This window comes from Ornithodoros turicata, chromosome 6 (genome assembly GCF_037126465.1).
Source record: "Ornithodoros turicata isolate Travis chromosome 6, ASM3712646v1, whole genome shotgun sequence".
In the NCBI taxonomy this organism is placed as follows: Eukaryota; Metazoa; Arthropoda; class Arachnida; order Ixodida; family Argasidae; genus Ornithodoros; species Ornithodoros turicata.
Genome location: NC_088206.1, coordinates 13,025,651 through 13,052,204, shown reverse-complemented (window position 1 = coordinate 13,052,204; position 26,554 = coordinate 13,025,651). Strand labels below are relative to the sequence as shown.

Genomic DNA, 26,554 nt, shown 5'->3' with positions numbered 1-26,554 from the left:
TTCAGTTCATTCTGAAGTTCGTGTTCTTTTGCTTATGTGAGAGCCAAAAATTTTACAGGTATTAGTTGTAAATGGCGGTCTTAGCACATCGTCTGCTGCTAAAAGCTGTCAACTCAACAGTTTTGGCGGCCACTTTGAGCGGGAAGCAGATGGGGGAACCGGTGCTCCCGTAAGCGCATGAGTGACAGATGCAGACGCGTTATTCTTAATACGAACCGGGTATTAACATTTGATATTGCACTTAAATTGTGTGTCACTAATCATTCTTGGAGCTACACTTCTGAGATTCACAGCTGTGTGTTGGCCAAGTGGACCCACGAGTCTTAAGAAAATTATTGTGAGTACTGCAACGCATAAACAAGCATCCCTGCATCACCGTACCGGACGAAAATTCAGTAGTAAAGCACGTCTGCGCTCTTGAAACAACTGGGCATGGATTTGTGTATTTAAGAGATAGAGGCGTCTGATGTTTTTCAGATGGATCCTACTCTTCTGCGACAGTATAAAGGGAATAAAGATCGCGTAACGAGCCTTCACTTCAGTCCACATGGAAATCAACTCGGTACGTAAGATGGATATACGTTAAACTTCAATGTAGTGGTCAATGTTTATGCAGTGTGCTTTGAAGTCTAAGTAGGGATACAGTATAAGCACCCCCCCCCCCCAGAAAAAAACTACCCTAAAAGCCAGCAGATGTAGGTGTGCCACATCCCCCCCCCCCCCCCCCCTCTATTTTGATCTTAGGATCAAAATATCAAAATTCTGCTCAGATCCCTGAGCATAAGCATGAGGCACAGTCGTGTGTAGGCAAGAGGGAACAGGTTACCCCCACACACAGACACACGAAACTCTTACCTTTAGCAGCTTATTTTGGAAGGAGAAGTCATGTCCCATCATGTTCGCTCCCATGTTCTCATGTAAACACTCCACCCTCTTTGTTGTGTTTGAAACAAGGGTGTCCAATATCCATAAAACATCCATAAGAATAATTTTTTATTTATTTATTTCGGTACACCTCAAGGGCCTGTGAGGGCGTTACATCATACAGTAACGAAACTACAGGAAAATGCAAGCAAGGCAAGGATACACAGAAAAAGAAGAACAAAAAAGAAAGACATCAAATGTTACGAGCACATTTATTTAATTAAGGTTCAACATGTTCAAAATCTTGATATTAAATATAATCCTCGAGAGTGTCTCTTGTATTCCAATAATCAAACATATATCTTGCAGCATCTGGCAGTGCAGACAAGTGTGTTATGGTTTGGCACCTCAACGAGGAGAAGAGAGCTTACAGGTTTCAAGGCCACACGGTATAATGAAGCTACACCTAGCCTGGGAATTCACCATACCTGACAATGTTTAAACGCTTCGTTCTTCCTAGGATATAGTCACAGATGTGAGGTTTGCACCGTCAGGCAATGTTATGGCTTCAGCATCTCGAGATATGACAGTTCGCCTCTGGGTGGTTAGCACGTAAGTTGAAATTTTTGTTAGTGACTTTGTGTAACAAAAGGTTTGCTAAAGTGCATCTCTAACGCAGCTACAATGAATAAAAAATATAGTTAAACAATTATGGAAATTATTAAATAAAAATATTATATAAATATATTATTAAAATATAATTAATTATTGCGCAGGAAGGGGGAGTCAAAATCATTTAGAGCCCACACAGCAGCTGTCCGAAGCCTCGACTTTTCACCAGATGGGCAACACTTGGCAACATCATCTGACGATAAAACTGTCAAGGTATGTGAAATAAATGATAAAATTGGGGCACACTGGCACTGTGCTATTCTAGCAAGGCTTTCCATGAAGCTGAATCCCCTACTCAAGAAATGAATGTTACATTCTTTTATTGCTTCATTTCCTCAAATAATTTCAGTGTTTTTCATGGCTACAAAATTTGTCCTGTTCCTCAGACACATACTATTTACTTGATGGAGATAAGACTTTTGTATTGCATGGTCTTTTTCTGTCTCTCTTTCTCGCTCTTATTTTTATTTTTTATTTTAATATTAATTTCTACACCCAGATTGAACTAACCCCCCCCCCCCCCCTTCCCCTTCCTCCATCCCCATGTTTAGCTCATGGGGGCTGTGGTTTGAGTGTGTTTTGAACAGAGATGCTTTGCAAATTTTGAGCGTTCTGGCAACAATGTGCACTGGCTAGGGAGTGGAATCCAACGAAATCCAATGGAAGTCATAGGCTAATGGATACTTCACGCGTCGTGGCCTGGATGATCCGCTTGTAACTCAGCGTAATGCCCCACGCCATGTGTGCGGTTGTTAATGGGAGTTACAAACGTGGTACAAAATTGCTCCTTTCCATCACATGCGCCGGCACATCCTGCGTTGTCGGCCACTACCTTGCTTAGCAAGAAAAGTCTCACTTGGGATGCGATGGGAGAGAGCTCTAACCAGCTACAGCATAAATAGCGGTCCGAGCGCGTTCTCCGTCGTGTGGTCCGGATCCCATGAGTTGCCCCCAGTAACGTTCTGTTGTCAGTAAATAGGAAACTATGATTCATAACTCTATGGGAGAATTTGACCCCTCATTTTGCTCTTTTTTTGTATTCGTGTTAGGTATGGTCAGTGCAAAGACAGCGCTTCATTTATTCCCTCACCCAGCACACAAACTGGGTGCACTCAATCAGGTACGTCCTTCCTTTTGCCATTTTTTCATTCCTTTTGAATCTCCCTTCCTTTCTTGCTGTTCCTTGTGCAGATATTCCCAAGACGGACGTCGATTAGTTAGCTGTGGAGATGACAAGTCCATCAAGGTATGGGATGCCACTTCAAAGCAGTGCATCTGCTCCTGTCCAGAGGTCGGCGGGTACGTGTGTCATTTGTTTGTTATTGTTGTACATTTGTTTGCAGAATGTTGCATGCATATGTTTGTCGTGTTGCATGCTACATGTATCATAGTTGCCAGAGCTCCTTTGCTGCATGTTTAAATGGCTTGTGCTTGTAGGTAAGTAGAAGATCATCCCTTCTCCCCCCATATTTTTATTTTATTTTATTTGTCTATTTATTTATTTTTTACTTTTTGTAGTTGATACTGACCGAACACGTTCTGACAGTGCTTAAATAATGTGGTCCGTTATGGGGCAAAAATGCTTCTGGCAATTTCCAGCGAATGTTTCAAGCTTCCATATTCATCAAAGCCCTCTGTCCAAAGGCAGATGCTGTACCTATGTCAAAAGAAGTTTAGTAGTATTTGGAAGTGATGTCTATTATAAGAATAAACAAGAACCAGTTCATCAATGAAAGATGGCTGACATTTAAGTAACTTTGGCTGGTCTCGAGTAATTGGCTGTTGGCACTGAAATGGCTGTAGAGGGACAACAGAGAGATACGTTGCAACAGAAAGTATCACACGCATACAGAAAACAAGGACTTGTGTCATTGCTAAGGTATCTGGTTCTCTATACTTCGGAAACAGAATGATGATAATTGGCACATTTACTGGAAGTAGCTGATAAATCTCCAGCAGCTACTGGAGTCACTGAATTTGATGTCATCTCACCAGTGCTGGTACTTCTGCAGAGTTCAGCTGGCCTAGGAAAGTCATCTAGTTTGATATTAGAACTGCACATTTGTCACCTTACTCAATGCTTGAGATCATTACAAATGTCTCATGTTTTGTGGAGTACCGAAAGTAACGTAATTTTTGTAGTGTGCTAGTTGTCTCAGCTTTACCTGTGCATTCAAAATTAACACATGCTAATTCGGTACATAGATTCATTCACTTACGCTTCCTAAATTACCCGTCCTTGCATGAATCGTACCAAGAGAGGTTTCTACTGAGTTTTCCTTTATGTGGTATGCAATAGGTGATCTGCGAATGGTTTATTATTGTTTGGGTACTTGTTATTGTTCGGACGAGATTCAGTGCCAGTGGCAAAAACACACTGGTCAATGATGAATAATGATATCAGGAAACAAGATCTTGTTTTCCCGCCGTTTACTGCCAAAAAATAATAAGCGGCATTGGGAGCAGCTCAGAAAAGCTCGGCGAAAATTATGAGTGTTTTCGTATCTTTGTTTGTTCACTCCGTTGTTGTTGCTTGTTTACTCTGCTTGTTTGTTTATTTATCGAGCATCACAAGTAAGCAAATGTGCCAAGTGCATCGCATGGAAAATCTGAGGAGTAAAAGGGGCTGACAGACTCTTTTTAGCGATTCCTCTCTTTCTGGGATATTTCTGTCGTCTGCGAGGTCCCCATCATCAAGTGCGTCCTGTAATAATATCAGGAGCGATCAGCCTCGATTTTTTAGTACGGTTTTTAATGCAATCGGGAATTAATGCATTTTGCCACGAAATATTCCGGTAGAAGTAAAGAAAGGTCTGTTCACGGGGCGGAAGCTCCGCCGCGTCTTGTGCAGCGCACATAGCAGACGACATGGCAGGTGGTGTCGTCTGCTATCCTTCGCACTTCTTTTGTCTGTCAGTCTGTCTAATTGCGTGTAGGCCGCCAGCAAAATGCCCGTGAATAAATTGCGGTGCTCGATCATGAACTGGAACATCATTTCATGTTATTTAAGCGTTGAGCGAGAAGCACGAGACTTCTCCATCGTCAACGCGTCGTCGTCTGCTTCCAAAACAAGGGGCATTCCACGTGATTCTCCTGCTGCTGCGCTATTAGTCGAGAGCGCGTAGTCTCGTTCCTAGACTTTACCTCTAATAGCCTAACACTCGATGAAAAACACGACACTCAACAAACAAAAGTCAACAAACGCGTCAAGTCAATCGCGTTCTACCGGTACTCCTCTATCGAGACCGTCGCTGGCGCTCGACAGCGGCTCCGAATAGGGCCCCTGGCCTACGACAGGAACTGTCGGAAGCTTCATGCACATCCAAGCTTCACTGTGCCCTAGGTAATGGTACCTGCCATGATCATGAAGTCTCTTTCGGATGACAAGACACGTACACTTTATTTCATTCACTGTGATCACTTTCCTTCGTGCGTTACTTAGGTTGAGCGCCATCTTGCGATCGTTCGTGTCCGGCGTTGGTAGCGCACCCGGCTCACTTTGGGACTTTTCTTCTGTGCTGTCTTGGGCGTGTAGAAGCGAAGCCCTGTGTACAGGGAACGCGCCAACACGTTCTTTGGCCCGCAAAGACCTGCAAAAGCGACTACATTGGAGCTGCATAGATAACAAAAAAAAAAAAAAAAAACGTCGGGAAACTAATTGAGCAAGCGGATGTTTTCGGAAGAACGTACCGAAGTAGTCGTCCGCTTGCACGTTTAGCAATGCGGCGCCGGCCAGAGTCTGGTTCCGGATGAAGGAGGCTTTGGCACGAAGGGAGTCAGAGTCGTCATACGTGACCCACTCGTTGCCCAGGAAAGCGTAAGGGCAGCCCGTGATGGCGTCGAACACGCGGGCCCAGTTGTGGCGGTAGACATTGTAGCAAATCTCGTAATAGGCCAGCTGACCCGCTGTCTTCGTGAATGGACCGGGTCGACCCTGCAGGAGTGGAACATGCCGATTATCGGACGTCAGTTTCAAAACGATGCAAACGTCGCCCATGTTTGTAATGGTACTATTTACGATCTGTGCTCGGAACACTGGAGCACGGTTGTATATGATTCCACCGATTCTCTCGCTCTCCACGTATATTTAATTATTTACCAAGCGCTCTGGCTGTTACTTTGGGATCGTGCAGGGGACTGGGGAGGAGGTGGTGTTCCTCTACATGAGTCCTGACCGGCGATGATGGAATGTCCCACGGTCGTGGCCTCACGCTAGGACGGTGCCGGTAGAACTGTCGTGCCAGCGCGTGGCAGCAGAGGCACCTCTTCATCATCTTCCACGGGCAGCCCACAGGACATTAATCTTAGCAGTGAACTTTTTTTTGCGGCGTATTACGCAGCAGATAACATGCGCTCTTGCGCAAGAATGGTGAACATAGCTGACATTGGACACACAACCATATTATATAGGTGTAACAGCAAACGTCACGAAAAAGATACGCCGCGTGCAAGGTTGAATGTGCCGAGTCCTAGATCATGTTTATTTTGTCGTCTCATTGTTGATTGTTTTTCGGTCTAGTTACAGAAGGGGTGCATAAACATCTATCCACAAACATCGGCATCGGAAAAGCATGCGCATCGTATGTATTTGGTACAGACGCCAAAGGGTTCATAATCAATAAGTGGAAATGTACGCCTGTTCTCTCCTCTTTATACATTTCGAATGCAGACGGTCTCTTACGTAATCGTGTCAAGAAAGCGCACATTCTTGCGTCAAAGCGTAGACGAGCACATTTTGAACGTCGGGGTCGTTTTACTCACAAGGAAGGGCAAACATTGAAGGGAGCTACTGCGCAGTTCATTACGACAACGACGATTATGCTTACGCTGCACAAATATTACTGAGGTTTCCGTTGTATAACGCGCGCGCGTTATGTGTCGTAATACGTGTGCGCTTTTTCCCGGAAGATATATACAGGGTGTTACCTGCGCCGGCATGCCGTGCTCGCCAATTACTCAATGCAGGCGGTACAATGTGCTGCCTACGTGTGAAACTCATAAGGGCATTCCATCACGGTAAATATCGAAGTGATTGAGCACCGTAACGCAAAGTTATAGCGCAAAACGTGAGGTTCCCGTAGTCAAAACAGCCAAGATGGCGCCTCTCAGTAAGCAGACGACATCCCCTTTTGGGTGTCGTCTGCCGAGTACGGCGGCATTTTTCGTTGCTCACGTTGCTTACTTCTGAGCAAAATACGACAGTTACACGAAAGCGAAATTAAAACTACAGTTCCATCCGGCTGGCAGGATATGCGAAACGTCGTCGTCTGGGGAGCAGCATGTCAAGTGCTCTTCTCAACGCCGCCATCTTGATTGTTTTGACTACGGGGATTGCATGTTTTGAGTTATAACTTCGTGCTGCGGCGCTCAATCACTTCGAAATTTACCAAGATTAAATGTCCTTATGAGCTCTATATGAAGATCGCACAATGTGCCACCTGTATTGAGTAATTGGCGAGTACAGCATGGCGGCACGGGTATACTTTTATAGGTAACTCCCTGTATATACAGGGAACCCTCGTTATTATGACCATGGTCGTTCCCGAAAATTTTGGTCATAATGCGGAATTGTCATATTAACGGGGGGGGGGAGGGGGATTTGCAGAGATTTCACTGCATTGTTCCCCAGGACTATAGTCGTAAAGCGTGTATGTCATGTTATCGGGGGTCATATTAACGAGGGTTCACTGTATATATATAGAGAGAGAGAGAGACAGTGAGGTAAAATGATTATCAAACGGCCACGAAGTTTTACAGAAGTTCAAAAAAAGACGCGGAAACAGATTTTAGGGAAGATACAAACACTAGTTTATTACATAGGGAGACGTTAAAAAGTAAAATGGGCAAGGGGTCGACGTTTCGACAGTGGCACTGTCTTCGTCAGGACAAAAAAGTCCTGACGAAGACTGCCACTGTCGAAACGTCGACCCCTTGCCCATTTTACTTTTTAATGTCTCCCTATGTAATAAACTAGTGTTTGTGTCTTCCCTAAAATCTGTTTCCGCGTCTTTTTTTGAACTTCTATATCGGTGTACCAGGTGTATATCGCTCGCTGAGTGACCCCTGGTTTGCCAATTGGGAACGATGCGCAGCTACCCAGGGCCGACGAGCCGCAAACACGGCGAAACACGTGTCCTCTGGTGCTGCCGCATCGTTCCATGAGTATCTATATATATATATATATATATTTCTCTTCATATAGGAAGATTTCCTGTCGAATGATAAGAAAAGTAGATGGTGCGATAGGTACTATGTGCTACAGGTTGCTATGCAAGCTACCCGTTATCCACGGAATGCGCCACAAATGTTCCTTACGAGTCGGAAAATACGGTACGTGGTAGCATTGGCTCTAATCTTTAATTTTTTTTTTTTTTTGTATTTCATTTTTCCTTTCTGCCCTGACGGCGATTAATGAAATATCAATGGGGAACGCATTGAGAAGGCACCAAGATATCCAGAACACTGTACTGTTCTCAGCGAGCCATCGTCAGATTCGTGATTCGCAATTGTGCTCGATGTTTGCAGAATATGTGACGCACAGACAAGATGCGACACACCGAATCACGCATACATATATATCGGCACTATTTGAACTCTCTGTCACTCCCCTGTATTATTATTGTTGTTATTATTATTATTATTATTTATGCAGTCTGTCGGATGCAGTGAGATATTCGTTCCAAATTCAGTCTGGTAGTTCTGCTCGTCGTGTGCCAAAATTCGATGCATGAAATCTAGCTTACGGTAAACCGTGACCACAGAAAACATGTAGTCAACAGATTCACCGTATAGCACATTCCTCATTGCCTACGGCTTACAATGCGGAGCAGGAGAAATCTCTCAAATTTACTATCACATACTGGAGTGATATGGAAGTAGTCTATGCTCGAAGAGGATGTTCCCTGAAAACTGGCGCATTCGATAGCCTCGCGTCATGCAAAGCGTGTTTGCAGTACTATAGTACTGTTGATATCGTAGTAGTTGAGCCACTGTAAATCTGGGATTAGAATGTGACGGAGCTGTACGAAGTACCTCGTCATTTCGCAGCAGGCGACTCCCCAATCTTATACCTGGAATGTTACACCATGCCCTGCCGACAACTGTGCTCCTGCCCGGTTCTAACACCCCTGTATAAGGAACTCTATAAGAACTCACAAACGGATGGCTGGCGCGCAGAAGAGCTCTGACGGAAGGCTCTGGCCTCGCCAGGGTATAGCTGATACCCCTGGCGGAGACCCCGAGTATCATCTTGCTTTTGGGGGCTCCCCTGTCTGCCAGCAATGCAACCATATCGTGGATGGAGTTCGTTGGAGATCCTTGGCGTTCTGGAGGCCGATTGAACAGAGGACTGCTCACCTCAGCACGGTTGGGTTCACTGTAGCCCCAGCCGTGAAGAATCAGGTAGTCAACCTGCATTTATACCCTGGTCACATCGCGTGCTTCCACAAAGTCCCCAGCGGTGCCACGGTATATATGTCACCTGTGCAGCTGCCGCCTTGACTTCGTATCCCCTGTCGATGAGTTCGTCCCCGTGCGGCACGAATAAAGTGAGGACGAGGTTCCGACCCTTCATCCGAGAATCGAAGCTCTTTCGCAGCTGTGCCAAAAATCTGGGCAGGTTTTGCCTGTCCGACGGGCGTCCGTTCCCTTGGCCCGGGTACATCCAGTGCACGTGCAGGCCGTCCAGACCGCGCGCGCGGAGCCAGCGTGCCGCGCGCTGGGCAAAGTGCTCCCGGCGGCCCTCTGTCAGCAACTCGTCCGAGAAGGAACGGGAATCCACGTGCTTCCCTTCAAGAAATAACTGGAGATTGGGCCTTTTCCACTATAACATCAGCTTACCTCCAATGGCGACCATGACTCTGAGTGCGGGATACGTGCTCTTGAGCTGGACCATCTGTTTGATCTTCTTCTGCGCGTCAGCGAAGGATCCCACGGGAGACTTTGTACTCGCTTGCGTAGTAACGTTCTTCAGGTCACCGGGACTGATGTAGCCGTAAACCAGGTGGGAGCAGTACCTGTGCAAGCACTCTTTCGTATACACGATTGCACGTACCCTGACAACGCCACCTATAGATACAGATGGCCTGCTTATTGCCTTCTCTCCCTCCTTCGCTACTTGGACATATAAAGTCAGAATTCGTCTGCTCTTGCGATTCGCCGTTCTGCGAATTCAAGAACTCTGAAATGGTTGCAACTAGCTCGGTATCTGTAGACGTGAATCTATGGACAAAAAGTGCAACACGCCTTCAAGAAAATCAGTCACGAGAAAGATATGGGACCGCGTTGAGCTTTATTTTAAGATTTTCTCGTTTAGTACGCGGGAACGTTCCATCACTGCTCGCAGACGACGGTGATTCGTCTCCATGGCTACGACCCGCTGAAAGCTCGTTCGTGATTGGCTACCGCCGTTGAAAACACGATCCTGATTGGCTGACTATCAGTTGTTACGTCACGTCGACGAGTAAGCAGGCTTTATCTAGGTGGTGTTGCCCCTGACCACTTACGGAGACATGACACGTCAACTACGACCACAAATCTAAATACGTTTGTGATTGGCTTAGGCAAGCGCGCACGTCGTTTCCGAGTGACAACGTAGTACACCCGCATGTTTCAAGCTGTTGCTTACTGGTCATTGTAGGAAAGTAATTGTCGGAGACCAGCACTTGGAGCACATTTGCACGCTATCGAAGTAAACACGTAAATTATTCGCATTAACAATACATGTGAATCCGCTTTCACGTTTGACCCGCGCAGTGATTTCCCCAGAAATTCACTGCTGGGGGTTGCCGAGCTTTCAGGGGGGAGGGGGGGTGTATATGCTTGGTGAAGGTTCCACTTAGGGAATTTTTTCTTAGACACGTACGGAAACAATCGTGGAATACCTCGCTTGATTGAGTTGGGCGCAAATGGTTCTTGATTATCCACATTTGAGTTTGCGTGCCCGCACGCATTTTCGTTCGTATTTGCGCGCCATATATGCATTGAACAGTCACTTTCAAATGATTTTGGACAAATGCATGATACAATCATCTGCATTACTGTGGTCCTACAGCCCAAGTTTGACATTACAGGGTGTAATTCGCTGCGCTCTACCAGAACGTGTTGGTGGCCGAGCTGGGTGAGGACACCTGAGAAATTTCAGGGGGGGTTGCAAAAATGCATGGGGTGTACACCCCCCTGGGGAGGGTGTAGGGAAATCCCTGGTCCCGCGTCCTCCATCTTCACGTATAACGTCCTACACTCTAAGAAAAAGGGGTGTGAAAAGGCGGTAACTTCTATAGTTACCATCTAGGTCAACATAGCGTCTGATAAAGGGTGGTAAAAGCAATTATCACATATCCAAATTGCTACAAAAAGGCGTACACCCCCCTCGCTCACCGAATCAGAAGCGGTAACCCTATCGTTTGTATAGGTAGCAGGTAGAACGTTACAACCTTTTAGGCACAACATATGCGACAACTATTACCTCCTAAAAGGTGTATAACTGCTCCACCTTTTATTTTCTAAGAGTGCACTGTCGGTGTATACAAACTACATTCTCCGCTGGCGGAGATACACCCCTGCATACAAAAAAATTGCCTTGTCGAAAAATCCAATCCAATCCAATCCAATCCAATCTATAATAGCTTATACCTGGCAGGAAGATGCTTGATGGGACTGTACTTGACCGGCTCCGTGTGCCTTTCCGAGTAGCGGTCATAGAAGCAGAACATTGGAGCGCCTGTAGTGACAGTCTTCACCGATCCTGCGCCCTGGCGGGAGAAGATTAGCCTTCGATGGATGGGGATCAGCGGGACACGGGTATTATTTTGCTCTGCACTGCAAGCAAAATACAGGCGCTGCTGTAAAGCGGGAACGGATAGAAGTCTGCAACGCTGTAACAGTCATCACTTCCTGTTTGGTGCGTACACACCATCTATGCGCTGATGGCCGGTGCTTATAGCAGAGTTGCACCACGCGTTCATAAGTCGTTCATGGAGATACATGGACAGCCCTGGGAATGTACTCGACATCGTCACGGCTGCGAATGTAGTGTACCTATTTCAACTAGCACAGTTACGGATCCGGCCGCGGATCTCGTGCGGTGAACAGCAGCATCTGTGTTCGCCTGTAACGTCCCGAGGACGTTAAGTCGACGTGGAAAGGCTCGACTGATTTTGAAGACGTGCTTGCAGCTCTTTAAAAATCGTCATGCACTTTGGGTCTTTTTCGTGGTTTTTCAGGGAACTCAAGTCCTCGTACGTTACTCTGCAAGGTTGACCTGCGTCCGAACCATGGTGTACGTCGTACTAGACAGATTGGATGACATGGCAAGAAGAGTGGTGGGATACGATTACACATTACGAAAATCATCAACGCAATGGTACCGGAACGCGAATGAGATACCTCTTTGGTATAGCCGTCAGGGCAAGCAGAAAGGTGACCATGACTCCTCCAAGGAAGACGACGGCGTAGAGTAGTAGTAACGGGGGACTGGTCATGTTGATGGACCTCCATAGCTTTTTGGCGCTTTGGGTCTTGCTCACCTGTAGACCCAGCGGCCCCAATTGCTTGAGCAATGTTTTCGACATTGGACAGAGAGGGGCCTGCCTGGGACGATCTTCGATCACGCGCCCAATCACCGTCTTCCTCCCCGCGCAGCGATGACCATAATGCTGCTTCTTCGTCTTCTTCTTCCAAGCAAAAGATGACCGTGAGCCACTAAGGGAGATTTCAAAAAGATGCGCGCGGCGCAAAGCAGCATGGGAACTTTTGAGGGACACTGCTTTGGGTGCGTTTTCTTATTGAACCCGAGTAGCCAGGAGTTGGGTAACGACGTCAGAACCTTTATCATCACGTGACTCCAGAGTAGCTACCTTCAACCGTAATTTTCGAACGGCTAGAGTTACTCTGCACTCAAAATGGCGGACTTGCCTGACGGGCGAGACAATGTGGAAGTGCTGGCAGACGCTCTGTTTAACAACTTAACGCAGATGCGTGCACTCCAGCAGATTTTGAAAATGCTCGACAGTTGTTAACCAGTCTTACATTTCGAAAATGAACACCACCCATATTGTCTGTCAACAAGACCGTAGGTAGCAGACGACGCATCGTCGTCTGCTAGCTTGTGTGTGACGTCAGAACGACGGCTACCTTTCTTCAGAGCAGAGTAAAGTAGAGTTGTCACTCCCTGGCTACTCTGGCTAATTTTCGCCGCGGGGTTATGACGTCATTTCCGTTACTCTGGCTACTCTGGCTATTTTTCGCCGGCTGAGAGTAACTCGGAGTTGCCAGAGTTGAATAAGAAAACGCACCCTTTGTCGTCTGCTTCGGTTATTGTTTACCCCGGCTGACGCTGCTGCTGCACACACCGGAATTGTTCTTCTTTTTCTTCTTCTACCTCCGCCTCTGGCTGTCTCGTAATGCTGTAAGACGCTCTAAGTTCCCATAAGCCCTTGCGTGCTTTTACACAGTGGTGGGAAGCGAACGGGAGCCGGACCTCCATATTTTGGAGAAGGGCCCCTTGATGACGCGGTCCGCCTCCGGTGGGCAGTGTCCTTGAACAATAACAATGTCCCTATGATTTTTATTTTATTTTTTCCTAAAAAGGTGTATTGGGCGAAATAACATCTGTATGGCAGTGATGAGATGTAAGACTTCCATTCAACTTTTTCCTCTTTTTGTGGAATATCATAGAAAGAATACCGGTTTTCAAGATTGGGATGCCCATTTTGTAGCTCGAAATCTAGTGGTTAAGCAAGGTTTGCCCGCTTCTTTATTATTATTCTTATTTCTTCGTTTGAGGCAGGCTTGCGTGATTGAAATCATTCCGATTTTAATCATGATTTAAGTCACTTATATTCGTCACGATTGAAATCGAATAATTTCTCCTGAGAAAGAAACGGATTCAAAATTCGGAAAGGAGCTCCAAATAAACGTGGCAAAAGGGCACAGGTATTTGGTTAGTATAATAATTCGCGCGACGCTCTCGCTAATAATCCGTCGTTACGATGGTGCCGCCTTGCACATACCCATCATACTCACACACCATTCTTTTCGACCGGACTTTGTAACGCAAACGATCACGGGCAACGGTGCACTTCACACCGGACTTGCACATAATTTAAATACTCCACTCAAGTTTCTCTATCTCAAATACTTCAGAATATAATTTGCTATCTTGCTACCAGTGTTCGAAATATTTTTAAGATGTCAGAATGTAGCATCAAAATACTTTTTATATGAATTGACTGATTGAAAAGTAAACAAAAAATGTGGAGATACGAGTCCGATAAAAGTCGGGACGGGCTACTCCAGAACACGCGAATAGAAAAGAAAATAGAAAAACGGGACAAAGGTTACCTTTGTGAGCATACAGAGATACATTTGCTGTAATGGTGTCCCCGAATTATATTTAAAGCGAACGATAAAAGAAAAGCAAGTGGTACTATTCTCCTACTTGAGAAAGAAACAGGTACCGCTTCACTAGTTACACCTGTTTCTTATAGTCAAGTAGCTGAAAAGTAGAGATCGTTTCTCTTTTGTCGCTCGCTTTAAATGTAATTTCTGCACACGTTAGAGCAAACACCCTGTATATTCAGTGTCTTTTTCACGGCTGAGTGTTTAGTGCTCTACTCAGTTACTTTTTTGTGTTAACCCCCTCTCCATCAGTCGGCGTCTGCACGCCTCTCATAGCCGCAGTTGCTTCGCGGCGCTCACACGTAATTTAAAACGAATGAGTATCTTGTCCGAGACTGCCTGACAATCCATTCTGCGTGAAGCGTTGAAAGTGTCACCCTCCTTGCTCCTTGCAGTGTACCACGGCGCGCGGACTTCCACCCGTCGGGTAACTACGTAGCTGCCGCTGGCACAGACGCCGTGCTTCGTCTATACGATGTACGCGCCAAGAAACTCCTGCAGGAATACGAAGGTACAAGGGTCTTTAAAGGGGCACTGAAGCGCAAAAATTCTCGCGGAATATGAAGGATGCCGTTGCCCTGATACCAAGACGAAAGGAACGGGAGTGGTCCGTTGCGTCGCTCGGGATTTATGATCGATAGAAAAAAGAAAGACACGCGATTTACGCTTTCCCTCCCTCTCCTTCTCGAGAAGCCCGACAATGCGGAGAGGCCTCGGATTCGTCTACTCAAACGATATCCCCCCTGATGATTGGATAGGTCGTTTTAGGAGACCAATCGGAGGACCTTTGGCATTGTCGACCTTCTTGAGAAGGAGAGGGAAAGCGCATATTGCGCTTTCCTTCATTCTTTCTTTCTTTTTTTCTATCGATCATAAATCGCGAACGACATAACGGATCACTCCCGTTCCTTTCGTCTTGGTGTAAAGGTAACGGGATCTCTAATTCGTGAATTTTTTTCTTTTTCTTTTCACTTTGTGCTTCCTTTAACAGTGTTCCTTATATACTTTGGTCGATCTTATCCAATCGGTATGTGCGTCCTGCAGAGGTGGGCGACGAGGTCGAGCTGTTAACCTCCAGGGCTGTGTTCCTGGCCTGGGGTTTTATCGATTTTACTATCGATAACCGAACAGCCCAGTTATTTATTTTTTTTTTTTTTACAATCTTTCACCTCCCCTGACGGACATTGAGGTGAGTTGAGGAAAAAAAAGATTGAGGTGGGATGACGAAAATTTCCAGAAAAAAGATTCAGATGAGGAACTAATAGAACAATAATAATAATAATAATTGGGAGTAGAAACGAGAAGAAAAATGGTCGAGATGGGGAAGTTTTTTGCGGAGAAAGATTGAGGCGAGGGAAATTTTCATGAAAAATACTGAGGTGAGGAATTTTTATCGGAAAAAAAATGGGGCGAGGAAATTTCTTTCCTCGCCTTGCCTGTTTGCAAAAAATTGAGGTAAGGGTACAGATGGTGAGGGAATTGGTCCAACTCTGGGCGTCCTGCTTATGTGCTTCATGAAGCGCCGATGTATGATTGAAATTTCAAAATGTAAAAACACGAGCCTGGAGCTAGCCCTGTTTACGAAGGAGTGCATAGTATTATTTCCCAATTGCATTACGACAGCTCCATATCCTTCCTCAGCACCTCCCTTTACGATGCCTTTCTCATCTGTTCTACCTGTAGCTCACGAAGGATGTGTGAACGACCTATCCTTCCACTCTTCCGGTGACTTCATTGCAACCGCCTCATCCGACATGTCTGCTAGAATATTTGACCTGCTCCAAGGAAGGCTGGTATTCACACTGGGATCCTGCGGAGTATGCACCCTTTATGATCACTGTTGTTCTTGTTATTATTATTATGAGCCGGTGGCGAAAGCATGCAACTGTTGATTGATTGATTGATTGACGAAGCAAGGTTGTTTTGTTTTCTATGCTTAGAGACCAGCCAATGCCGTGTGCTTCAGCAGCTACGATGGGAAACGGTTTGCAATTGGAGGGGATGACAACTGTGTGAGCATTTTTCTTTCATACTTTGCAGTATATACTTGTCTCCACTTGTTAGCGTGAATTCACTCGAACATTCTCTCGAACACACGGAATATTCTGGTGGAAGAAGAAAAAAAAAGAACTAAGCAAGGCTTCTCACACTTTCACGGTGCCGGAATATCGGGAGCTGCGTACTGCGCACTTGGCAGACGACGTCGTCTGCTACGGATGACATCTTGTGGCTGCGCCGCAGAATACGTAGACACGGACATAGACAAACATCGTTTGTCCCTTTTGTCCTGGCCAATTGGTAGAAGAAGAAGAAGAAATTACGTTTTTCACATTTTCCGCTGGAGTATTCTGAGGAATATCGCTCGGTGTTAACGTACGGTCACATTATCGCAGTTTATTGTTCACGTTATATTGAAATGCAGGTCGCACTGTGGCAGTCCAACTACAGTCGCCCAGATAAAAGTGGGGACCAAGAGCTTGATTCCGACAAGGTATGTTCCGTTTAAATTGGTGCGTCGGAATATTAGTCGGTAGCATTGGAATATTGGCGCCTCGTTAAATTTTCCTGAAAATATTTGTCAGAATTTCTCGAATGGAAACGAGAATGTACCGGAGAAAGAGGACGCCGCTGTGAACGTAACCGGCGTAGAGGTAAGCGGCTTCCATCCATCGTTTGCGTTGCTTGTCTCTTGACGTAACGAAATCTGTCTTTTCCAATTTCTACTGCATTACTTACAGGCGACAGATAGCTGGCCGTCAGATAGTGCTCTCGGAAACGAAGCAGTGGACACGCTGAAGGACACGATTCAGCAGCTGATAGCTCAAATAGGACGCATGACCCAAGTATAATAATCACTGTTGTTGTTGTTGTTTTCTTAACATGTTGCCTTGGAGTTTTTTTCTTTTTTTTCTTTCTAATATCATCGTTATCATCTGCAGACGATGTCCCTCATGGAGGAAAGGGTGTCCGAGATCGAACACCGGTTCCAAGACAGCAGTCATCTCAACAACGAGGATGCGTAGATTCATCAACCGGTGGCATTGTAATTTTAAAGCAAGGTGACTGATCTTCTCAAGCTATATTTAACGAATAAAATGGTTGCAGTGCGGCAGTAACGTTGCCAGAAAAATTTTTTTTCGGGAGGAGTTCTACGGGAGCTTTTGGTAAAATGGGGAAAGGATTTCACCTTCCCCTCTCCTAAATGTGCTACTAAAGGTACGATTTCTTGAGGAGATTCAACCCATGAACCCATCCATTGGCGAACGAAAGTCTCACGTGATCGATTAAAACCCGACGTCACTAAACCAAGGAAGTTGTTGAATACGGCTAATTGAAAACTGTGCCAGTCGTTGTTGTTGTGCCAACATTTGACTCGAGGCGTTTGAGAAAAAGCCAGGGAAGAGCATGTGCATTCGCAGTCATGCACTATATCGCTTCATGTAGGTATGTAGGCGGCATTATCGGTGCCGTAGTTCGGACTCTGCTCACCCCCCACCCGCAACGGGAGATGGTCAATGCACAAGTCCGCTGTCCGCCGCAATAGCGGAACATGTTGGAACGAAGAAAATTCCCATGTTTTCGTCTGCATCTCGGTCACGTGACGGAGCTGGACGCGAGGACAACGCCTTCTGCAAAGCGGCGCAGGTGGGCCGGGTCTGTCACGTGAGGATCCCACGCGCAGCGCGACGTGACGTCACATGATTCTTCGGCGTGCGCCCACGTGCATAGCAATCTTAGCGAAGGCATCCCACGCGTCGCCCACGGGCCGATGTAGCTGCAGTTTTAAGAGTGCAGTTTCCGGTGCCCAGAAAACTCGTAGGCGTAGTGCTTTTTCGCCACGCCATTGACGAGGGGAAGATCGATAAATTTCACGATAAAGCCAGCGGGGACGTGGGAACGGGAGCGCGTTCTGTCGTCTGCTCGAAAAATACGCTTTCATCTCCCGCCGTCTGCTGTGTGAAACACTGAGTGGGAAGTTTACGGGAAATGTTTACACTGAGTGCGCGCGAGAGATGAGATTTACGAGCTAGTTTCAAATATTGAAAGCGGAGTTGAGTTGGTTCGGTTTTGCGGCTGCTTGTGTTTTCAAGGTGTCGTCCGGTTCAGGAACTACAGACGTGAGACGCATCACTGTTAAAACGAGTTGAGTTATCCTTCGCCCACGACACTACGCAGTGTTCGCTGTTTGTGTTGATAAATGTGTTGACAAAATGATAATGTAACACAGAGATGATTAGTCAGTTGAATTCGTTTGCAGACGACAAAAGCAACTGATTGATCCACCAAGCAACACCTAGCGACCCGTTTGGAGAGAGCCGGCCATTTTTGCCGCTGTTACCGTAACTACCGCCTAAATTATGGTCTGTTGGACAAAATGTACGTCACCACTTCTAGTCTGGAAGTTCCCTCCTGGTCCTGGCTTACGTGACGGAAACGCTCTTCCTACGGCAATACTTTCGACGGAAGCCTTTACATTACATTAAGTTATTTCCGAACTCTATTGGCACCAATTGTGTGCTTTTGTGTTTCTTTGTTTCCTTTTAATGTCTTTGGCTATGAGCGGCGTACAGATGTGGACAGATGGAGAGAGCACGTACAGCAGGAAGGAGTGGGGGAGAGGAGGGTTAGTATGCGTCCTGGGCCGACTTCAAGGGGGAACCAGCTGTGCCGACATTCGTCTGGAAAGGCTTCGGAAAACCCAGGGAAAACCTGAGACAGCACAGCCGGTAGTAGGATTCGAACCCACCACCTCCCAGTCTTCAGCACGACCTTTGCTAACACCAACAGGCGGACGCCTTAGCCCACTCTGCCATGTGAGGGGAGTGCAAGATCGACCCATAAGAAATGCAAATTTAAAAATCGTTAGGTGAAGACAGTTAATTCGTGGCATTACCTCTCAGGCAAGCTTGTCGCAAGGATGCACCCTCACCGGCTATGACTCAAACGTCCCTGTCGCGATGGGCTGCCGTTGCGCTGAAATACTACATTGTATTTCCGGCATGAAGGCGGCTGGAGCACTGCTGAACGTGTAACCAGTGATTGATCATCGATTGTTAAAGGTAAGCGATTGTAAGCACAATGAACGCGTCTGCCCGCGTTGACAAGCGCGTAACACATGTTAGGGCGGCAATGAGAAATGACATCATCTCGTCGACTGCGGTCTTGATCCACACCGTATATAGCTTAAATTGTTATTGCCATTGCTTTGTAGATTCTTCATCTCATTGAACTTTCCTCTTTTGCTGAACTTCTAAATAGGGCTGGCGCCGTTCAGATGATGATCATGGGAGGGGAGAAAAAAAAATAGAGATGTGAGCCCGCTCACCGCGAGACAAGCTACTCCAGATCTAGTCGAGAAAAAAAAAACTAAGAAAATTTCAAAATTCAGAAAACGTATGCTTGTCTATACATTGCGTGGAAAAGTACGAAATTCAACCATGCATGCCAGCGAGCACATCTATAGCCAGGGACTGAAACCGGAACGGAACCGAAAACCGATTGGGACCCAATTTTTTTCAAGAACCGGAACGGCACCGCAATTCACCACCGGCACCGTGAACGCGAACAACTTTGAATGCGATATTTGTATCGCTTTACAACTCTGATTAGCGATACGTGCTTCCGTTGAAGTCGATTTCTTCGACACGTGCTTTTCATTGAGAAGTTGTGTAGACAACATACCATCTTATGAGCTTGGACCCATAAGCGGATGACATAAAAATCGTATGACATGTGTTGCGTACGTCCCTTATCAGTTATGAACTGTATTATTGTGATTATTAAGGATACGAAGTGTTGCACGTTGTTTGTTTCCACATCTGTTTGCTTAACCGCTGAACGCACGCAGTTTTCCTTGCCTTGTAGCTCGTTGCAGCACGAGCGAAATGAATGTGCACGAGATAGTAGAGACCGCAAGAAATTACTTTACGGGGAATGTCGCAAACGGCCAAAGTACGTCGAAGAAAGAGTTCACTCTTTCTTCGACCTGGCAGGTGGCACTGCACCACCCTTTCGGAGCGCAACAGATAAATATGACCATTTTTACCCGTTCGCACTTTGTAGCTCATTCTGCGACATCCACGCAGCCTGCAGATCCATCCACCCTAGAGGAAACCGAAAAAAAAAAAAAAATACCGGTTCGACTGTTTGGTTACCGGTAACCACGAATATTAAAACGGCGAATCCCGTAACCGTAACCCAAACCGCTTTCAGAGTTCTGGCACTGAACCGTAACCGAACCGATATTCGTTTCGGTTTCAGTCCCGGCACGCCTCCCCCTGGTGCGTACGAGCGCAACTATTTTTGTAGCGGAATGTGCTCCCGACAATGTCTTTAAGTCGCTAGACATCTATGATCATGAACGACGCCACGTTTGATCAGTCTGGGGCTTTTTTTATTTTTTTTAAGTGTTCCTTTTACTCCGAAATCTCAACACGCTGTTCCTTTTACTGTACTCCTGTTCCCTTTTTTACGTTTTAAAACATTTACGTCCCCAATCGGGACGTAACGCCATCTTCCATTCCTTCAAGAGAAGCACTTTTTGTGCCCCTTTAACGTCCCTCGTGCCAGAGAACGTGCCTGTAAAATACTTCAACCTTGTAGCTGTGTCAGCCTGCCGCAGTCCTTCATTTGCATTTTCCTTTTGAAACGATACAGCACGTCGAAAACACGTTGCGTAATGTTCGCTGAAGGTTTCGCGGCGGTGCATAGAATTACCTCTCTCTTTCTCTCTCTCTCTCTCTCCACTGGATATTCCGTTTCCTTTGTACATATACCGGTTGTTGACTTTCAAAGTTCAATTTAATTGAGTGCAAGCAAGAGAGAATGAAAGGCAGTCTCATACTTAGCACAGAGGATGAATAATGATGTAGGGCAAATGGAAGGCGAGTTAAATATGTAAACACCGCAGAAAGTGGATTTTCGACGTGTGATATGAATAGCACTGCAGAACGACAACAACTTTATTTCGATGACGATGGCTAGAAAACAGGGTGTTCATTTTTGTCCGTTACAGTTTTGTTGTAAAAATTGGGTATACCTCGAAATAAAGTGATCGAAATCCCCGTTGCAAAATATGCTACTGGAAATAAATGTTACCTGACTATATAAAATGTACAGCCGCACGCGGGAAAATGCCAACAGCGAACTTAGAGCCTAATTAACGGCCGCTAAAATGTGGCTTTCGTTCGCTAAGACGACTTGGACAGAACACGTGAATGATTTGAGTGGTTAAATAGCGATGTCGGATTATTTATTTATTTATTTATTTATTGATTGATCTTCATCGTTTTCTACTACATACATAGAACAGAACAGGACTGTGACGGCGAGCCCTGTAAACGAGCCCTGTTTTTAAACACGGCATGTCATCTTATGAAGAAATCGAGCATTTTCTTTGTTTCGAGACCGTGAAATCGGGAATTTCGCAACCCGGAATATCGAGGCCCTCCCATAAAAAAAATCAACGAGAGCAGAAAATATTTTGTTTTTGCAGGTGGCTTTTACTGCCAGGCGGACATCCTCTCGGAGAGAGTATGTAACTACAAGATGCCTAATTACCCAACGACAACAACTACATGAATGTAATAGACGATTTTGCAAAGATACGCGCGACGCAAAGCAGCATGGGAACTTTGAGGGACACTGCTCTGTCGTCTGCTTCGGTTAGCAGAGGGAGACAATACTCGTCGAAAGCCAGATTGTATCTCATTACGGCCAATGTCTCATTATTGGATTATTGGTCGTAATGAGACTTTCGGCCGTAATGAGATGTTACCGAAAGCCATTCCATCAGTTAAAAATGACCTTATGGCGGACGTTTATCTGGGCTGCAAAGCGGTTGATCTGGCCGGCAGACAAGCACCTACTCCAATCATTTGCATCGCTCCGGCCCGCAGACGTGGCATGAGCGGTGTCCAGAGTTGTACACGTTACTCGAAAAAAAGTACGTGATTGATTACAATTACTGTTACTACTGTGCGAAAAGTAATTCTTTACGATTACAAATTACTTCGTCAAAATTGTAATACGTTACCGATTAAAAATGTAACGCGTTACTTTTCCCGTTACTTTTATATTGTGGGCCATACCAAAGCCAACAAGCCTGTAGTTAATGCATCCATGCAGCTCTTGTTGCACATTCTAACATGAGACACCAACATATATGGTAAGTGCAATTCACAAATATATTTGAAAGCAACATACAAAACACATACACGCGTTTATTACAAATCTATATACACATTTACATATATATGTACACAACACGGACGCCCGTATAGGCGTCGAAACATCCGCTTCGTTCTGTTACTATTGTTATGTTCAGCCCGCACAATTTATCAATACAGTCACCTATTTTACTGTTGCTCCAGTAGGTCGCGTTTGTAGGGATTATCATATTACTGTGGTCTGCATGGAATAAGTGTGGACTAGAGACGGCCGTCACAGTGACCTCTGCGTCATTGCATCAGTCGAACTCGTTGTGGAACAGAAGAACACATTGGCTTGCTGAAAAGGATTGACATTGTTGGCAGATGGTTAAAAAAGTAATCGATTACTCAGTAATTGATTACCGAAAATTGTAATCAGATTACTTGCTCACAAAATTAATTGATTACGTTAAAAAATGACTGAAAAAAGTAATTCATTACTAGTAACGCAATTACTAGTAACGCGTTACGTACAACCTTGGCGGTGTCCTCCATGCGTTCCCGATCGGCAAAATTCGGCAATGGATATTTCAAAACACGTGCATGTTTCAGGATTTAAAAAAAAAATAGAAATAGAATGGCTTTCAACGAGGATTGCCTCCCAATTTGCTATCTCGCTTTTGCTGGGAATCTCCTAACTAAAGAGCTCATTAATGAATTTGGGGTGATAGTCATCTTGTAGCTACACACTCGCTTCGATAGGATGTCAGCCTTATGGCCGTATAACTCAACTGCAAAAACGACATTCATGTGCTGCTCCTATAACTTTTTTATAAAAAGAAAGCTAACGGATAAATATGAGCAGCCTCTATATATTGATGTGTGTGATTTTTGTATTGACGTGAAGGTCGTCTGTTGCCTCCATCTATTAGAGCATTTCCCTCTCTCTCGTCCAGCCTAAATAATAAAATAAAAAAGTAAAATTATCAAAGTAAAAAATAAAATCAATAAATCACTCAGTCATTACACTCAGTAGGAAAACAAAACAAAAAATAAAATCAATTACCAGAGTGGGGGCAACTCGTTGCTGTAACTAAGCTACTTTTTTCTTTTTGTAACTTTTCACCCTGTCGTTCCTTTTGAGCTCCAGTAACTTCTTGAGGAGTTCGTTCCTTTTATAGGTATATTCCTGTCTAGAAGTAACGCAAGCTGTGTCCTCCCTCTCTAAATAGACGACAGTCATGAATTCCGCTGCTGATTCCGCGCCCTAGTGAACGCTACAAATTGTGTTCTGGCCGTATATTGGGAGTCTCAGGCGGCGTTCATCATAATAACAAACAGTGTACTTATAATGGTCACTGTGTAGCACAATAAGATGCCACACTTAGCGCGGTCCTACGAAAATATATGCCCATAGGACAACAACCCGTAAAACCTAAAATTCCGATGCCTGCTTTGTGCTGCGTTGAATAATTTCATTACGAAATCAAAATCTTCAAACGCCACCCTGCAGAAGCACATAACAGTAAGCTTCTTTCGTTATATCAAATAGCGGTAAAATTTTGGTGCCCCATTGAAAGTATATTACAAAACGTCTTGCACCACCCGTTGTGACATTAAACTAGAAAGTCTAGAGAGAAACTGATGTTCTGAGGCTGGTAATCCAGAAGATGTGGGTTCGATCCCTACAGCGGGCTAACCTTTTCAGTGACTTTCATCTTTCATCGTAGAAAGTCTATATTAGGTAGCAAGTAACTTGAAAGTATAACGAGTTACTTCTCCAAAGTAACTTAGGAACTTCAAGTTCACTTCCATGACTACTTGTAACGAGTTCCTTTTGTCGAGTAACTTCCAATTACAGCTTCTGCTTCCCATGATTGCAATTACTCCCCATATAAGTCTCATATGGCTCTGAATTTACTCCGCAGAGCTACAAATACTCCCTAAAATTCTCATAAACTTCTATGGATTTACTCCCGAAAGGGACTGGTAGTTGTGGGCAATATGCATCGAATGTCCAGAAGGACTTAAATTACCCCCCCCCCCCCTAAAACCCTATAGAAAGGGTCACAGCAGTTACTGAGGGTATCCAGATACTTATCTGTAAATTAGGATTGCGATTTACTCGTTGAACTCGCTATCCAGAACGTACGTATGTACCTTTTCTTATGTGCTTGTATATATATATATATGATGTACACTAATATGATCCTTTGCAGCTTAGGGTGGCGCAGGTAATATTTTCTTCCCGAAAAAAAAATCCTAAAAGCGCCTCTTTAATGAGTCCTGGTTACTTTTGGGGCCTTGTATTTCACGCTTATTCGATACACTCTCTTGTTCTGCGCCTTTTTTTATTAGCCTGCGTAATATATCTGGGATATTTTCCCATCTTTCGTTGCTGTCAGAAAGGAAAATGAGAGCGCTATCAGAGCTTCTGCAAACATTAATAAGAAGCAGCGTGCGATGCCATAATTTTCCGGCCGCTTCACGACGACGGGAAAATGTGTTATACATTTGCGAAATATTCCCCAGGGCGCTAATAACCAATTCCGGTCATCATTTTGAAAGAGAGAAATAAAAAAAGAACGCGGACGTCACATTGTTGGCTCATTCTTTTTTTTTTTTTTTTCTGCCCAGAGTTACAATATGGAAGGAACAAAATTCTGCTTATTCGACGTAATGAATTAAATATTTCACGGACGTACACCTCACCCCCTTACACGTTCTCCTGCCCCTTCACTCTTTCCAGTCTGGCTAACAGCAAGAAAAGCGTTGCAGACGTAATGATTCTCTGGACAGAGCAATACATGAAGCAACCTTATTTTCTGCCACTTCAACGGAGAAACACTCGTGCTCATTAATTCCACCAGGGCGACTGCAATCGAGCCTCTTTTTTTCTCTCTCTCTCTTCTTTTTCTTCGTTCTTCTCACTCATTACCGAGAACGTCTTCGAAAAAATATCCCTCCTAATAGCGCGCTGGCACCGTTTCTTTTCGTTTCTGGTTTTGGAATGACTCACTCGCAAGCGCGTGATTTCGCAGAAACTTTCGTTTGCAGACGATTCTCTTTCGAGTAATCCCGTGTAGGCCATATCATGAGTGAGAGATTCGATAGCTGGTTGGTTTATTTACGTAGGAGCCAGCTCAGTCATTTCCGATGAGTGAACCGTCCTTGCGTGGTGCGTGCCGTGGCTTTTGCTTGGAGGAAGCACGTGTGTAGGTCTGCTTCACGTTGGTTGCAGTGTGGGTTTGTTGATGTCACGGTGTATCTGTGTAACGGTGGGGTATCCCCGCCGTGGGAGTTGAGTGGCTCCATGCAATAATCATGTGGGCCAGTAGGTACACGTCCACGCTTTCGAACCATATTTTCATGCTGTGTTAAACAAGCATATCGACGTTGGGCTCGGTGATATTCGTCAATTAAATAACAACAACAATTATTTTCGCGAGTGAATCAAATTCGAATCACGGACCAAACATTCAAGTAATAGATCGTAGTAATTGAAATAAGGAATGCCAGGTACACAAGGCTCCGTCTGTGCCATGTAGCTTTTGCGGTTGCCTGGATAAAACTCAGCTTTTGCGTTTTGCGCGAGCTTGCTCTTTATTGAAAATTGCTGGGCCACGCGAAGCTGGTTTTGCGGCTCTGCGTTGCTCTCGCGGCCGACGAGAAACGGCGTGAGGATTCCGTCGTCTGCTAAACGTCGCCAAGTAATTCACAAGAAAACCGTGAGCTGCCTTGCGATAGCATATAGTATTTTTATTACGAACAACAAAGCATGCTTAGAAAAAGTGATTCCTCTGTGTTTTTATTCTTTTATTCTTTTTTTAAGTCTTCACTTCTAACCGTAACGGTGCTGCAAGCGACGGACGCAAGCCACCAGCCTTACGTCACGGAAACGCTATTCTATGGACTGTGCGAACAGGCATCCGATATAGCGTTTACGTCGCGTTTATGTTTCCAACAAACGCTATTCTAAAACTCTCTAATCACTCCCGATGACTTTGAGTGTCCTATGTCCCCATCGTCGTACTCTGGATGAAATTCCTCTCGTACAGAATACTCCCTTCGACCGAAGACTCTACCGCAATGATTCCTTACTGGCGATGGAACGTATTCGTGAATGTTCGCATCTGAAGGAAACAATGCGATCTACCAAATCCTTTACGTGCTTTAAAATGTAAGCAATTTCTCTTGCGTAAATACACGCAACAAACATGCACCAATTAAACATTAACCTATTGACGGAAAAGGGGAATACCTTACTTCAAATAATAAGACGTTAATTCTAGCAGAGCTCTCGTCTTCCCTTTTCTGTTTCTTTCCTTTTCTTTTTTCTTTACTAGATCTGGAGTAGCTTGTCCCGCAGCTAGTGAGCGGGCTCACATCTCCATTTTCTTTTCTCCAATCATCATCATCATCACGTTAATTCCAAACGGAGGACATCTTTTATTTACAGACACGTAACA

The 26,554-nt window shown here is 45.1% G+C and overlaps 2 protein-coding genes across 2 annotated transcripts in view; one reads left to right on the top strand and one right to left on the bottom strand.

Moving 5' to 3' along the window:
• Window positions 1-113: 113 nt before the first annotated feature.
• On the top strand, window positions 114-17,047 carry LOC135399127 (POC1 centriolar protein homolog A-like). Its single transcript, XM_064630847.1, has 14 exons — window positions 114-337; window positions 478-562; window positions 1,234-1,313; window positions 1,385-1,476; window positions 1,641-1,749; window positions 2,586-2,656; window positions 2,728-2,835; window positions 14,331-14,446; window positions 15,619-15,752; window positions 15,876-15,947; window positions 16,358-16,426; window positions 16,518-16,586; window positions 16,674-16,778; window positions 16,875-17,047. Exons 2-14 carry the CDS (start codon window positions 478-480, stop codon window positions 16,956-16,958), a joined length of 1,194 nt encoding a protein of 397 aa, XP_064486917.1. The 5' UTR covers window positions 114-337; the 3' UTR covers window positions 16,959-17,047.
• LOC135399128 (chitinase-3-like protein 2) overlaps window positions 4,918-26,554 on the bottom strand; it is a 49,911-nt gene continuing 28,274 nt past the window's right edge. Inside the window, exons 2-8 of the mRNA XM_064630848.1 lie at window positions 11,923-12,209; window positions 11,170-11,355; window positions 9,376-9,551; window positions 9,017-9,324; window positions 8,692-8,946; window positions 5,227-5,470; window positions 4,918-5,126 (exon numbers count right to left, since the gene is read on the bottom strand). Of these exons, the coding sequence (XP_064486918.1) occupies window positions 4,975-5,126; window positions 5,227-5,470; window positions 8,692-8,946; window positions 9,017-9,324; window positions 9,376-9,551; window positions 11,170-11,355; window positions 11,923-12,107 (1,506 nt within the window). The 5' untranslated portion in view covers window positions 12,108-12,209 and the 3' untranslated portion in view covers window positions 4,918-4,974. The remainder of the gene's footprint in view (window positions 5,127-5,226; window positions 5,471-8,691; window positions 8,947-9,016; window positions 9,325-9,375; window positions 9,552-11,169; window positions 11,356-11,922; window positions 12,210-26,554) is intronic.

Coding starts and splice junctions, on each gene's coding strand:
- LOC135399127 (XM_064630847.1), top strand. CDS start 478: ATGGATCCTACTCTTCTGCGACAGTATAAAGGGAATAAAGATCGCGTA. Junction 2,836..14,330: donor TCCTGTCCAGAGGTCGGCGG/GTACGTGTGTCA, acceptor TGCTCCTTGCAG/TGTACCACGGCGCGCGGACT. Junction 16,427..16,517: donor AAGAGCTTGATTCCGACAAG/GTATGTTCCGTT, acceptor AATATTTGTCAG/AATTTCTCGAATGGAAACGA.